Source organism: Rhinoraja longicauda, chromosome 2, assembly GCF_053455715.1.
Source record: "Rhinoraja longicauda isolate Sanriku21f chromosome 2, sRhiLon1.1, whole genome shotgun sequence".
Taxonomy (NCBI): Eukaryota; Metazoa; Chordata; class Chondrichthyes; order Rajiformes; family Arhynchobatidae; genus Rhinoraja; species Rhinoraja longicauda.
The window spans coordinates 31,806,808-31,822,533 of NC_135954.1; the positions used below are offsets into that span (position 1 = coordinate 31,806,808).

At 42.1% G+C, this 15,726-nt stretch overlaps 1 protein-coding gene and 1 non-coding gene across 8 annotated transcripts in view; both read right to left on the minus strand.

Moving 5' to 3' along the window:
- The window catches only part of LOC144603251 (voltage-dependent L-type calcium channel subunit beta-2-like), a 302,297-nt gene that overhangs the window by 75,300 nt on the left and 211,271 nt on the right, over positions 1 to 15,726 (minus strand). For 5 of the 7 annotated variants that reach the window (XM_078416438.1, XM_078416443.1, XM_078416439.1 and 2 more), the window contains one exon: positions 1,299 to 1,418. In XM_078416438.1, coding sequence (XP_078272564.1) covers positions 1,299 to 1,418 — 120 coding nt within the window. Of the gene's footprint in view, positions 1 to 1,298; positions 1,419 to 2,104; positions 2,499 to 15,726 lie in introns of those variants that run through there. The other 2 variants (XM_078416445.1, XM_078416440.1) reach the window with 2 other exon arrangements.
- trnak-uuu (transfer RNA lysine (anticodon UUU)) lies at positions 5,350 to 5,422 on the minus strand. The gene has a single exon. It is a non-coding gene; the product is annotated as a tRNA-Lys (tRNA).

Below are 15,726 nucleotides of genomic sequence, written 5' to 3' on the forward strand. Positions count from 1 at the left end.
TTAGAGAGATATGGGTCAAATGCAGGCAGGTGGGTCTAGTGTAGATGGGACATGTTGGTCGGTGTGGCTAAGTTGAGCCAAAGGGCCTGTTTCTACGCTGTATGACTCTATGACTATAAAGTACTTCACACATTTGAAGAAATAGATGTAGATTCCTGGATGCCAGTATTTAATGGAAAGCCACATTTAATTTGACCTAAAAAAAGACACAAAGTGCTAAAGTATCTCAGCAGGGCAAGCAACATGCCTGGAGAACATGGATAGGGGACGTTTTGGGTCGAGACCCTCCTTTGGGCTTTAATTTGACTGAAATATATAAGGGAGATTAGAAATTCTCCCAAATTGACCCTCATGGTATTTCTGCCTGCTTAGATCAGTTTCGTACATGCATTCTAACTTAAGGAATACACAAAATGCTGGAGTCAGGCAGTATCTGCGGTAGAAATGGACAGGCGATGTTTCGGACTGGGACCCTTCTTCAGACTGATTGTAGTAAGAGGGAAAAAGCTGGAAAAGAGTGGGGGCAGGACAAAGCCTGGTAAGTGATAGGTGGACACAAAATGCTGGAGTAACTCGGCGGGACAGGCAGCATTTCTGGAGAGAAGGAATAGGTCGATACGGAGGAGGAGGAGGGTTTGATGGGCAGATAGGTGTACAAAGGCTAGTGATAAAAAGGAGACAAAAGGGTGACAGATAAGGAGAGAAGAGTTGGAAATATAAGCTAGAGGGAGGGATATAGGTGGAAGGGGACCGGGGACGGGGGAGGGGAGAGAGGGATAAAATGTGTTCTAACTTATTGATCCTCGATATCCATGTCATGAACCTTATTGAAACATACAGAATAATGATAGGCATAGATAGAATGGATGTGGAAAGGATGTTTCCACTGGTGGGAGAGTCTAGGACCAGAGGTCACAGCTTCATAATTAATGGGAGCTCTTTTAGAAAGGAAGTGGGGAGGAACTTCTTTAGTCAGAGGGCAGTTAATCTGTGGAACTCATTGCCACAGAGGGCTGTGGAGGCCAAGTCAGTGAATTTTTTAGGGCAGAAATTGACAAATTCTTGATTAGAATGGGTATTAAGGGTTATGGGGAGAAGGCAGGAAAATTGGACTAGGAGGCAGACATCAGCCATGATTGAATGGTGGAGTAGACTCGAAGGGCCGAATGGCCTAATTCTACTCGTATAACTTGTGAGCTTGCGAACCCAACAAGTAAAATAATAATAATACGGTTGCAATAATATCTGCCTACTTGATGCATAATATAACTTTATGATATGAACGAGCGTTACACTACCTTTGCTTTCTCCAGCTGGGCTTGGGCTTGGCGCTGTGCTTCTCTCCGTACTGCCTCGCGGTCTTCCTCCAGAGATACATCTGATTCAGATGGACGGCTGGTACAGGAGTCCGCCGAACCCTGCGGGACAAGACATGGGAAATATGTGACCTTTGCCGATGGCAAGCGAACTGCAGTTTGAAAGTCATTGCACTTGCAGAGAATCACCACACTCGTTTAATGTAAAGCAAATGAATGAGGAATGACTGTATCCCAGGATATCAAATGGAAAATTAATTTGCTGGAAACGATGAGTGATCATGCTTCCATCTTATCTCTCCCACGTCTGAGTTAGTAATATTTCTATTTTGAAGTACAATTCTATGCACACACATTTGGACGTAGTTATTTCGTAATGGAGTCACCTGAATAAACTGTTGCACAATTACAAAGCAAATCACTAAAGAAAATATATACAAAGCATGATGCCCATAGCTATTAAATCACAAGTTCCTGTTTCCAACTACTGTTTCACTTTTCCCTTGTGCTGTTCTGTTTCTTTTGATCTTTGCAAACATCTGCTGGTTTCCGATAGATTAAGATCAAAAATCTTTCCCTGCCACCTATTTCCTAAAACAGCGAAGTTGCCACAAATTCCCAACAGGCTCAATAAAAGGTTACTCTGACTCTCGAGCAGATTTCAACAAATTATTTCAACAATCAGTTACATTATATTAACTGGTGCTGTAAACACGCCAGCTGTGTTTGTCTCACATTATCCACGCCAATCGTTACCGTAAACAAATTAAGAAAAGGTTTATTCTTACACAGAGATCAGAATTCTTCAAACGTCCTCCTTTAGCTCGTTTCAGAATCCTTATCCAGGTGGCCTTCATTAGCCGGAGATCTAAGCTATTGTCCACAGTGGTTGTGCCTAGCACTGATCCTAGATAAAGCTGATTGCCACTGTGTGCTGCTCAATCAACACTGCTTTACTTTTAACCCATCTTGCCCGAACGCTTGCAAACCTGTTCCTTTCATTTTAGCCTCTTCCCTCTCATTCTATAATGAGTCATTCGAGCAAGCAAACAAGACAGCTCACATCTTTGGGAAATGAAGGTTAGGTGTTTTCCATACTTGAAGTCTTCGGTTGCCACAATTCCCCTAGTACACCTAGAAACCTCTATTCATCCCACAGGCACTACATGACAGGAAAGACCAAGAAAAAATTGCAAGTGGGAATCTTTTAAAAGTCAAATATGGAATTTATTTACGCATATTACAGTGCAAAGTTCAATTCCTCTCTCCAGGGAGACAGACAAACTCGTCACATCAAGGAGCATGCTCAGTAGCTAAAGCTTTACGCAGATGCTCACATCACACTGTGATGTTCACCTTCTGTCAAGCTGCCATCTGAATTCTCAAGGGTAGAGCATGAAAATAGCAGGATCCATGTACAGCTGTAACAAATGCAAGTCAATGGCTTCATTTTTCTGTCATATACCTGCCACCACTTGCACAAAACAATACCGCTAGCCTTTACTCTTTTTACAGGATCTTTTAAATCAAGAACGACACATTTCTTTCCCACAGAGCCTAATTAACAAGGACAGGAACCAGCGACGTTTAAAATAAACACACCAGCTACAGTGGAAGCCAAGACGCTAGTCAGATAGAGCTGATGAAAATTTAACTGAACAAAGGCAGTCACACTGGTCAGAAGTGATAATCTAAAATGAAAATATTAACGAGACTTACTAAAGTTTTTCTGATATTCCAAGGACATCAAAACACGGTTGAAATTAATGATTCTATTGATATCCGACTTCAATCGGAATAATCAATCGTAATCTTTACCAGTTTGAACGTGAAGCGTGCACCATTACAGTTTATATGTCGCCTGAACTGGCTGCGAGGAATAAAATCTGTTTTCCATTTTAGACAGAGCATCCCACCCACAGGTGAGAAAACATCAATGCCCAAGAGACAATGGGATCCCAACTGGCTCTTTTCAACATGAATATAATGTTCTGACTTTCAAAACGAGAAACATAACAATCTGCCATTGAATGCTAATCTATCTAGCCTGTCTGCAAATCTGTCAAGTCCATTCACTGGGAACGTTTGCTCGATCTGTATCTGCCACAGGGTTAATAGCGGCATCTATAAATTCAAGTCACGTTTATTGTCATGTGCACAGGTACAGTGAGATATAGGTATAATTTTAGTCATGGTGTGGAGAATCTGTGAATTTCATTGTCACAAATGTGGAGGACAAGTTAATTAATATTTTTAAGGCGGAGATTGACAGATTCTTGAATAGCATGGGTGACAGGGGTTATGGGGAGAAGACAGGAGAATGGGGTGAGTGGGAAAGATAGATCAGCCATGATTGAATGGTGGAGTAGACTCGTTGGGCCAAATGGCCTAATTCTGCTCCTAGAATTTATGAGCAATGAAAAATCTTGCCTGCAGCTACATCACAGGCATATAGAGTTACAACACACAAAAAAGAAACAAATTACTCATATATTACACAAATCCTAGAAGAAAGTAAAAAGGAAAATGCTGCAACAAAAAACAAGAAACTACTGAAAAAACAATTGGAAACCTAGTCCATGGTAGTGAAAGAGGTCAGCCGTTGTATGCCATTGTGAAGTAGGATTAGGGTTGTGCAGGTCAGTGTTCGTAGGAAAGTAGCTGCCCCTGAACTTGGTGGTGTACAACATCGGGCTTTTGTACCTCGTGTCCAAACGTAAGAGAGAAGAGGGCACGTTCTGGATGGTGGGGATCCCTGATGATAGATACTGTCTTCTTGAGGCAGCACCTCATGTGCTGTGATGGAATGGGCTAACTAGATTATTACCAATTAGTTTACCTTAAAGCCTATTATTAATTTTCATCTCGTATCTATTTACAATTCAGTTAGCATTTTCAAATTGGATGTTCTCCTCGAAATGCTTGTGAATCAAATCAGGTGTACAGATGCATGTAAAGAACTATCTAAAAAGCCATACTAAAGAATGAACTAAAACGCCATACTAAAGAACTAACTAAAAAGGTGCTGGAGCAACTCAACATCTCTGGAGAACATGGGGAGGTGACTTTTCTGGGTCCACAAAATTCTAACATATTTATTTTATTTCTATCCACCTTAGGTTTGTTGTGCTGGTCACTGTGTAAAGGGGCCAACAGGTATCTCATGCATCTGCCACATCTCCGTGGCAACATGAGCAAACCGCCACACATCGATCTGATTAGCTATTTAATGCCAGTTCATACAATGGCCTTTACCTCAGTACAGGGAAATGCTTCCCACCAATCCTAAATTGAGAGTGTTGTTCCATAATCAATGGACCATAATGAACCAAAATCAAAGGTTCAATGTTCCTATAACATCACGTTTACCAGGGTACAGTGAAATTATTTTTTTTTGCATACAGATCAGTAAGACTATTGTCATATATAAGTACAATCCCTGGTTCAGTACATAATGCACAAAAACAGTCCACATGCAATATGCAAGAGTGGCCAGGTTTTAGTGCCATGTCACAGTCCCAACTGCAGCTGGCCATAAAGGCCTGTAACAGCCGTTGCCCCCGTCCGGATGTCCCACGGACTATTGTTTCTCTCCTTGCCCAGCCACCTTCGGCCTTCGTGCCCCGGGGGCGCCTCCTGCAGCTGACCTCGAGGTGTAGATGGCTAGACCCCCCCATTGTCCGGCGTCTGCTGTTGTCGCCAACTCTCTCCACTTCCTCATCTTCAGGGGTGAGCAGGGCCCAGGCTCAGCGGCTTCCCTCTCCGAGTTCCACAGCAGGCAAGTCTGGCCTGCTGTCGGGGTATGGCTGCGGCTCGCCGGGACTTTCTGCCTCGCAGAGAAAGCTCACGGCAGAGGGTAGCTTGACATTGCATCAATCTCCTATTTGATAGAGTCATAGAGTGATACAGTGGAAACAGACCCTTCGGCCCAACTTGCCCATACCCCCCAACATGTCCCAGCTACACTAGTCCCATCTGCTTGCATTTGGTCCATATCCCTCCGAACCTGTCCTGTCCATGTACCAAAAGTGAATGTCCGAACAGGGACATGAACCCTGGACCCTGAGATTAAAAGTCTGATGCTCTACTGACTGAGCTATCCAGGCGGATCCTCCATTTAAACATTTTTAAACATCTAACTTATCAGGCACAACTTTGAACATCCATGCGTCTCTTCTAAAGGATTATGGATTCAACCTCCACAGACTGGTCAGTACTACGTGGAAGCTAATCAATGCAGTGTGCTTCCTAAGCCATACTTCCTGCTTTCAAACTTGTAAATGAACCTGCAGTTAAAGCTACTGCAACCAGGTTTCTAGCAGATAAAAATAAAATAATACGGCTTGAATTCTGGAGTCTCACTAATGGAAAGGTCATGAAAACCACAATCAGAAATAAATGCCAAGCAACTTCAGCTCCAAATAATCAATGCACTACTTCAGTAATTGAAGTGATATTCACTTTGAAGCAACATATCTATGGAATAAAGTTGAGACACTAAATACTGCAGATGCTGGCACTGGGCAAGAAACAAAGTGCTGGAGAATTCAGCAGGTCAGGCAGCATCTGTGGAAAGAATGGACAGGCCACGTTTCAGGTTGGGACCCTTCTTCAGAATATTGCAGAATCAAGTTGCCCTGCTCTGAGCTGGCTCCAAAGAATTTTTTAAAGAGCATTACCTAAGGATCACAACTTCTAGCAAGTACAAACAAATCGTTTTTGTACTGTGTAAAATAAATCTCATTAAAAAAAATCTGGTTCTCCATTTCTAGATTTATACTTTAGTGATGATTAAAGGTGGCTATTCTGCTGTCTATCATTTATCTAAATGTGTTGCATGTCAAAATCTTGCACTTAGGCCGCAAGCAAGTTTACAACAACTAAGTCCAACAACACTCAAGATATCAACACCATCCAGGACGAAGCAGACCATTGACTGGTATCCCCTCTGCCATGCTAACACTGCTTCACAGTGGCTACAGTATGAAATGTTGCACTTTGACCTGCTAATTTAAGGAGAAAGTATACAGTTAATGCCAAGACCCTTAACAGCTTTGATGTACAAAGGGTTCTTGGGTTGCAAGTCTATAACTCGCTGAAAGTGGCAACACAAGTAGATAGAGCGGTAAACACGGTGAATGGTATGCTTGCCCTCATAGGTCGAAGCATTGAGTATAAGAATCAGAAAGTCGGTGCAGCTTTAAAGAACTTTGGTTAGGCCATTATTGGAGTATTGTGCACAATTCCAGCTGCCTCATTACAGGAAGAATGTGAAAGCTTTGGAGATGGTGCACAAAAGATTTACAAGAATGCAGTCTGGATTAGAGGATACTAGACCAAGTGGATCTGTTGGGCCCAAACCTCTCCTGCATTGGTGCAGCACTCCCTCTCTCCATCCCTCCCTCCATTCCCCCCTTCCCCCTCCCCTCTCCATTCCCGCCACTCCATCCCCGTCAACTCCCCTTATCCTCCTCCCCCCCCCCTCCCTACGCCCCCTCCCTCCAAGGAGATAGATTTAAACTTTAAAATGTGAATAACTTTAAAAATATAACCGATTTCAATGAAACTTCTTCCATTGGCACCAATGGTGAGTAATGTGGGCCTAAAATTGTCGCGCTATCGTGTACCATTTTGGCTGTAGCTCAGGAACAAACAAACAAACAAACAAGAGTTTTAGTATATAGATTAGCTGTTAAATTAGACAGACTTGGATTATTTTCTCTGGAGTGTTGAAGTCTTAAGGGAGACCCGACAGAAGTATATAAAATTATAAGAGTCATAGGGTAGACAATCAGAGCCTTTTTTCCCAGGATAGAAATGTCAAAGACTAAAGGCCACGGCTTTAAAGTGAGAGGGGCAAAGTTTAAAAGAGATGTGCAGGGCCAGTTTTCTTTGTATAGAGAGAGATGAGTGCCTGCAACGTGTTGCCATGGTGGTGGTGGAGGCAGACATGATAGTGGCATTTAAAATGCTTTCAGATAGGTGCAGATAGTCAGGGAATGGAGGGATATGGATCATGTGCAGGCAGAGGAGATTAATTTAACTTGGTCTCATGTTCAGCACTGGCATTGCGGGCTGAAGAGCCTATTCCTGTGATCCACTGTATAGAGGATACTAGACCAAGTGGATACGTTGGTCTATATCTACAAAATACACTGCGGTTGTTCACTTAGTTTACTCCAACACCTCCCAAACTCAAAACCTCCATCACCGTAAAGGACAAGGCCTTCAGGTAACACAGGAACATCACCACCTCCAATCTCCTCTCCATGTCATACACCACCATGATTTGGAAATATGGATCATTTCTTCATTATTACCGGATCTACATAATTGAACCCGCTCTCCAACAGCATTGTAGAAGTATCTTCATCAGAAGGACAGCTATAATGATGCAATAAATGCAGTAAATGCTAGCCTTGGCATTTTACATGTTCAGGTAACTTACAAAGTGTAAATATTTTGAAATAAATAATTGCATTTGCATAATACAAAATTCATGTGCTATTCAACACCGATCGAAGCTGCAACCCTGCAGCACAATGTGCATGGAACTGCAGGGACAAACACACAGCGGATGACAGATGCAAGACCATGGCCCATGAATGCTTCAAGGAATCATTTTATGCACTGAAGTGCAGTGTGGTAGATCAAGCCAGCTTGGAGTAAGGACTGGAGGCTGAATATCCTATCCAACTGTCGAATGCTTAGATCTTGATAACACTTCCTTCCTGAATGCTTCCTTGCTAGTTCACCCTCACTACAGTGAATAAAGAATGTATGGGGCTCACAGGAGCTATTGGGGAAGTGGACTTAACTGGGAGGGTGGATTAAGGGGTGGTCTTAGAATCTTGGAATCAGATGGGGGAGATGATTAGCATAGAGATGATTAGGCTTGAAATCAAAGTCAACATGAAGAGAGCCATAATGTCCTAGATGTCCAGATCACCTCTCATTCTTTGAAATGTGTGGGAAGGAACTGCAGATACTGGTTTAAACTGAAGATAGTCACAAAAAGCTGGACTAACTCAGCGGGACAGGCAGCATCTCTGGAGAGAAGGAATGGGTGACGTTTCAGGTCGAGACCCTTCTTCAGTCTGAAGAAGGGTCTCGACCCGAAAAATCACCCATTCCTTCTCTCCAGAGATGCTGCCTGTTCCGCTGAGTTACTCCAGCTTTTTGTGTCTATTCTCATTCTTTGAAACTTTAAATAGAGGAACGAATAGGAACCTCAAAGAAGACCAACTCCAGTGTCAGAAGCCATGTGCCATTTACAACATGCAAACGATGTTGATCATAGTTTTGTTTAGTTTATTGTCGTTTATGATCATCCATCACATGCCAATTGATGTCACCCTGCACAGCCAGTAACAGCTCTGTGGCTGTGGTATTCTACCCCCCTCGTGCCAATTACCTGCTAGAAACATATACACTATGAGAGGCATAGATAGGATAGATTGTCAGAACTAACTCCCATGGTGGAAATATCAATGACTAGAGGGCATAACTTTAAAGTAAGAGGGACAAGGTTTAAATAACTTTTGGGGCTTTTGTTTTACACACACACCAGTAGATGGTGCCTGGAAAGCTCTGCCAGGGCTAGTAAAGGAGGCAGATATGAGAGTACACTTTAAGAGGCTTTTAGTTAGGCACATGGATATGCAGGGAGTGGTGGGATATTGATCATATGCAGGCAGATGAGATTAGGTTATCTTGGCATCATGTTCGGCACAAACATTGTGAGTCGAAGGACGTGTTCCTTGCGCTGTGCTTTTCAATGTTCTTTGTTCGATTAAACACAGTCTAGTGTTAGATAAAGTTCACTTGATGAGCCCTTATTAATGAGGTTTCCATAAGATTTTGATTGATTTTTAATTTAATTACTTTTCAGGTTTTGGGCATCAGCATTCTCGGAAGTGCCATCATTTATTGGCAAAAACGTTGTCACCGTTGAACTGGGTAATCCAAGTCGAATGCCTGGATTTATAGCCCGAGTTGGACTCACAAGAGTAGGAATGAGACCTTATTGCGTGTGTTTTATGACTGCAAAGCCAGGATGATGAGAGTAACATTCAGGGATGAACATCCTCCACCCTAAGACTTAGTCGGACAGTTTGTCATGCAGATAATGGACCAGGCCATTTTAAATATATTCCTATAAGCTGCCTATGAATAGAACTTGATGTCTTATTTAAATAATTAAAGAAAAACACTCATTTTAATATTGTTGAAGAAAGTTTGGTGCAAGAAGTGGAAGTGCGATTCAGGTCGTCAACAAGGAGGACACAACTGGAGATGCTGGGTCTCGATCCGAACATCGACCATCCCTTTGCCTCCTCAGAAGCTGCCTGAGCTGCTGAGTACCTTCCAGCAGTTTGTATTGTGCATGTTAATAAGTCTTGAGACCTATTTTAAAGTTGGCCTTGGGCCTTGTTGTTGAGAGTGGCTTCATTAAGTCGTTACACTGGGAAATGTTAGCATGGATATTTGAATAAAAATCAAGCGGCATGCAACGATGAACAAGAGAGCTTAATTCAAATCCAACTAGAACAGCTGAGGTACTTACAATCAATGATTGTAATACAAATGTAGAATTAAAATTGCAAAACAGTAATTGTTTCAATTAAACTTCGTGAAGTCATGGAGTCATAGAGTTATACAGCACAAAGACAAGCCCTTTGGATCACCTTGTTCATTCATGTTGTCCAAGTTGCAACATTGGGCTTGACCTATTTGCCAGCATTTGGCCCATAGTCCTCTAAACCCCTACATCTGTCCTATAATTGTAACTGTATTCACTTATACAGCTTCCTCTGGCAGCTCATTCCAGATAAGGACAACCCTCCGAGTGAAAACGTTGCCCCTGACATCCCTCTTAAATCTCTGCCATCTCATCCTAACCTTATGCCCTTGTTTTCTAATCTTCCACCTTGGGAAAAAGACAGTGAATGTTCACTTTATCAATGACCCTCATAATCTTGTATACCTCAATGTCACCCCTCACCCTCCTACGTTCCAAAGAACAAATGCTAGCCTATCCAATCCATCTGAATAACTCAAATCTGCAACCCTAAGCAAGATCCTAATGAATCTCCATTGCACCATTTTCACCAACTTAATGACATCTTTCCTGGCAGTCTGTTTGTCTTTTTTCCCTTTTTGTTTGTGTGTTGGTGTTGGGGTGGTTTTTGTTTTTGGCTGTGTATGTGTGGGGGGTGTGGGGTGTATTCCTGTATTCCTATAGCTGGGTAACCATAACTGCACACAGTACTCCAAGTGTGGTCTCCCAACAACTTACACAGCCTCATATGATGTACCAACTTTTGTACTCAATACCATTACCACTGGAGGCAAGTGTGCCAAATACCACCTTCATCACATTGTTCACCTGACTCACCACTTTCAGGGAACCATGCACCTGTATTCACAGATCTATGTTCGGCAACACTCTCCAGGGTTCCACCATTTACAATGTTCTGTGGAATTACCCATTGCTATAACCCTGGCAACTCCAGGAACCTACTTGCTGGTGCATAGTTTGAGTTTTCGCCAGAACTACTCAGCTCCAGACCTCATCACAGCCTTACTCTATGCACTGAAGTAAGAGATTAACTACACAGTAAAGTGAAAATGACTATAGTTGGTAGCAATAGACAATAGACAATAGGTGCAGGAGTAGGCCATTCGGCCCTTCGAGCCAGCACCGCCATTCAATGTGATCATGGCTGATCATTCTCAATCAGTACCCCGTTCCTGCTTTCTCCCCATACCCCCTGACTCCGCTATCCTTAAGAGCTCTATCTAGCTCTCTCTTGAATGTATTCAGAGAATTGGCCTCCACTGCCCTCTGAGGCAGAGAATTCCACAGATTCACAACTCTCTGACTAAAAAAGTTTTTCCTCATCTCTGTTCTAAATGGCCTACCCCTTATTCTTAAACTGTGGCCCCTGGTTCTGGACTCCCCCAACATTGGGAACATGTTTCCTGCCTCTAACATGTCCAACCCCTTAATAATCTTATACGTTTCGATAAGATCCCCTCTCATCCTTCTAAATTCCAGTGTATACAAACCTAGTCGCTCCAGTCTTTCAACATATGACAGTCCCGCCATTCCGGGAATTAACCTAGTAAACCTACGCTGCATGCCCTCAATAGCAAGAATAGCAGTATAGTATTTGGCAGAGTGTGGCATAAAGGAGCCCAAGTTTAAATTGAAATCCAGGGAAAATAGGAGAAAACACTCATGTGTTAGAATCAGTGATGACATACCAATAAACACAATGATCGAGTCTGAGCAATTATAGCATTGGGAATGTGTAAGAAGCAACGGCAGATGTTGGTTTACACTGGAAATGTTCTATTTAAGAAAACAAGTGATCAAATTCTTGTGAGCAGAATAATGGAATTTATTCCTGTTCAGATTTTAAAGAGTTGCATAGATTTCCAAGGTTTGTGCTTTAAATTAGAAAAAGGTAAATGTAAATTAGTTCATGTCATAGGAGCAGAAGCAGGCCATTTGGTCCATCAAGTCTACCCACCATTCAATCATGCCTGATCTAGCTTTCCCTCTCAACCCCATTCTCCAGCCTTATCCCCAAAAGCCTTGTCACCCTTCCAAACAAGTATATGTTAATCTCCGCCATATAAATACCCAATGACTTGGCCTCCTCAGCAGTCTTTGGCAATGAATTCCACAGATTCACCCGACCGTCAGTCTGAAGAAGGATCTCGACCGTCAGTCTGAAGAAGAGTCTCAACCCGAAACGTCACCCATTCCTTCTCTCCTGAGATGCTCAGTCTGAAGAAGGATCTCGACCGTCAGTCTGAAGAAGGGTCTCAACCCGAAACGTTACCCAGTCCTTCTCTCCTGAGATGCTGCCTGACCTGCTGAGTTGGGCAGGATAGCAACGCTATTCCTTGGGGCGCAGGAGGCTGATCTTGGGAAGGTGTGTAAAATCATGAGTGGAAGAGATAGGTGAATGCAAAGAGTCTTATTTGCGGAGTAGCAGAATCAAGAAGGAGAACGGGTTTGAGAGGGAAAGGTAGAACAACCGTGATTGAATGGCGGAGTAGACTTGATGGGCCGAATGGCCTAATTCTGCTCCTATACTTTATGAACTTACTCCAGCATTTTGTGAATAAATACCTTCAATTTGTACCAGCATCTGCAGTTATTTTCTTACAAATAAATTCCTCCTCATCATCCTTTCTAAAGGTACGTCCTTTTATTCTGAGGCTATGACCTCTGGTTCTGGACTTTCCCACTAGTGAAAACATCCTCTCCACATCCACATGAGAAGAAACAGTAACGGCTTCCTGCTCAACAGTTTAGTTTTCTATCTTCAATTGTTTCCCATGTTAATCGAGAAAACAAATCACTGCGATCTCCAGCCAAACATTTTTGAGCATTCCAAGCTATGCAGTTGTGGCTGACTGCCACTGTCTGAGTCTAAACTCAACAGCAGCCTGAAAGTGCAGGCCTGTATTCCTTCACTAGCACACAAGCAAATACATTCACTGGTGCAAATCACTACATCACCTTGCAATGCATAAATAATACACATCCTATTGTTTAGCTCAGTTAGAACAATTCCTTTTTTAACATTCCCACAGCTTAAATCAGTCGCTCACTGTGTAAACATAACTTTCTCTGATTCTACACTTGACTTACCTGGATTCCTCAAGTACATAAGATTCCAGAACAGTGGGTGAATTCCCAGATATACTTACATTTAAAAAAGATCTTATGCAAGACTGTCTAGGGTTATTTGGAATGTCTAAAAAAGCTCTCTCAATAATGAAATATTTCTGAAGATTTAACAGGATCAATTTGATTTCCATGGCTATCAAAACACTATACATTGCATTAGGGACCGAATAACCTTAACTTAATTGTTGTTAAATTAGTAACTTAAAACTATTTCTTTGTTTTGATGAAATGTCTGACTTGAAATGTTAACTCTGTTAAAAACCTAACCGTCGAAATAATCCACCTTGGCTATGATGGACTTCACTGCTGAATATCCTGTTAATATTCATCCCTGGGCTCACACATGAAGAACTGCTGCACAGGCAGAGTTCTATAAAATGGCCCACATCAATAGAATTAGTTTATGCGCTGTACCTTTCTTTGACTCTTCAGTCTAACAAGTCTACACCAAATCCTAAACCAATAAGCTTAAATTCACATCCTCCCAGATTCAACAGGGTGGCCCAGCGGCGCAGTGGTAGAGTTGCTGCCTTACTGCACCAGAGACCTAGATTTGATCCTGACTATGGGTGCTGTCTGTACGGAGTTTGTACCCTCTCCCTGTGAACATGTGGGTTTTCTCTGTGTACTCCAGTTTCCCCCCACATTCCAAAGACGTGCAGATTTGTAGGTGAATTGGCTTCTGTAAATTGTCCCTAGTGTCTAGGATAGAACTAGTCTACGGGTGATCATAGTTGGCATGTACGTGATGGGCCAAAGGGCCTGTTTCCATACCATATCCCTAAATTAAACTAAACTAAACACTCACCTGTACACTAGGAGCAATTTATAGTGGCCAGTTAACCTACCAACCTACATACTGAGGACGTGGGAGTAAACTGTAGCACCGGGGGGAGACCTGTGTGGTCACAGAGACAGTGGGCAAACTCAACACAGGCAGCACCCGAGGTCAGGATTGCTCCTGGGTCTCCGTGAGACAGTGGTTCTACTAGCTGTGCTACGGTGCCACCAATGTATCCAGCAGTTTCTTTTTTATCACTGACTGAATGCTAATGTTTTAGGAATGGCTCAATTGTTAGAAATTGGAAATAATATGCTGATAATATCAGCTTGCTAAATTCAAAGTTTGGTGAGATTTTCAGTTTAGTGGTTCAGTTTCAGTTTAGTTTAGAGATACGGCATGGAAACAGGCCCTTCGGCCCACCGAGTTCACGCCAACCATTAATCACGCGTTCACACTAGTTATCCCATGCACACTCGGGGTGATTATAAAGGCCAATTAATCTACAAACCCACATGTCTTTGGGATGTGGGAGTCACAGCGAGAATATGCATACTCCACACGGACAGCACCCGAGGTCAGGATTGAACCTGTGAGGCAGCAACTTTACCACTGAGTCACCGTGCCAAGATGTTGATGGTTTACACCATTAATCCATTTTGCACAGATTGCTTATATTCATCTCAAGGTAAAAATCTTTGACTTTGTCACAGTTTTATTTCAGCAATTCCTTTAAAGATATGGTACATAACTAATACCTAATTATTGCTGCCTACATCCCTTGTTTAAAAACCTAACCGTCTAAATAATCCACCTTGGCTATGATGGACTTCACTGTTGAATATCCTGTTAATATTCATCTCTGGGCTCACACATGAAGAACTGTTGCATAGGCAAGGTTCCATGGTATGGCCAACATCAATAGAATTATTTTTCATCATATGCACTGGCAAGATACCAAAGCTGGAAATGTTCTATAGGAAATGCCAGTACTTTCAACTGCATTTGGTATTGAGGGTACATGAGTGAAAGTTCTTACATATTTTTGTCTTAGTAGAATGGAAGTTAGATTGACACTGAGAAGGAGAATTGCAAAGATATTAGCAACTTTGGAGCTTTTGCAGGAGACAAATAATTTGGCTGTTTTTAAAGTACAAGAGAACACTGTAAGATGTAACACACTTAACTGAATTAGGTGGGAGATGTTTATGTGAGTTTCCGTGTTATTGTCCGCTGTTGTTTGTATGCTCGGGTTATTTCCATGACTGAGTGGTAATGAAATCATGCTATCTGATTTTGCACAGTAAATAATTTCCTTTATTCACAATATGAAATTGAAATTGCTATTTGAAAGTTAGCAAAATAAAATATATCATAGATATATTTCGATTGTGGCTGCTTAACACTGGGTAATATCAAATTGCGCCCAATCCTACCCATTTCCTCATGCTCCATGTAATTAATAGTGCATCCCTACTATGTTCCCTCGGTTATGGGGAGTCAGTAGAAGAGGCAGTAAGTCCAATATATCCAGCCACCTATCTGCTTTAATATTAACTGAACCTAAAATAAATGTCTTGGGGAAGTGGTTTGACTTTATGTTGGTAATAATGATTGCCTGGGACTTGTATTGAATGAATGCTATGTGCCAGGGTCTGATGGTGGAAGTTTGATCCGGTTTAGTTTAGTTTATCAATGTCACATGTACCGAGACACAGTGAAAAGCTTGTTTTGTGTTCTCTCCAGTCAAATTTTACAATACGTGGCTGCAATCATACAAAAGCAAAAGTGAGAAACAGCACGGAAAGAGTTGGCAAATTCGAGCACCTTCCGTTGCAACCATCCTGCAACTTTCAACTTTCAAGTCTCCGATATTAGGTCTGAACTTAATCTAAGGAGATATGCCTTTCTTATTTTCT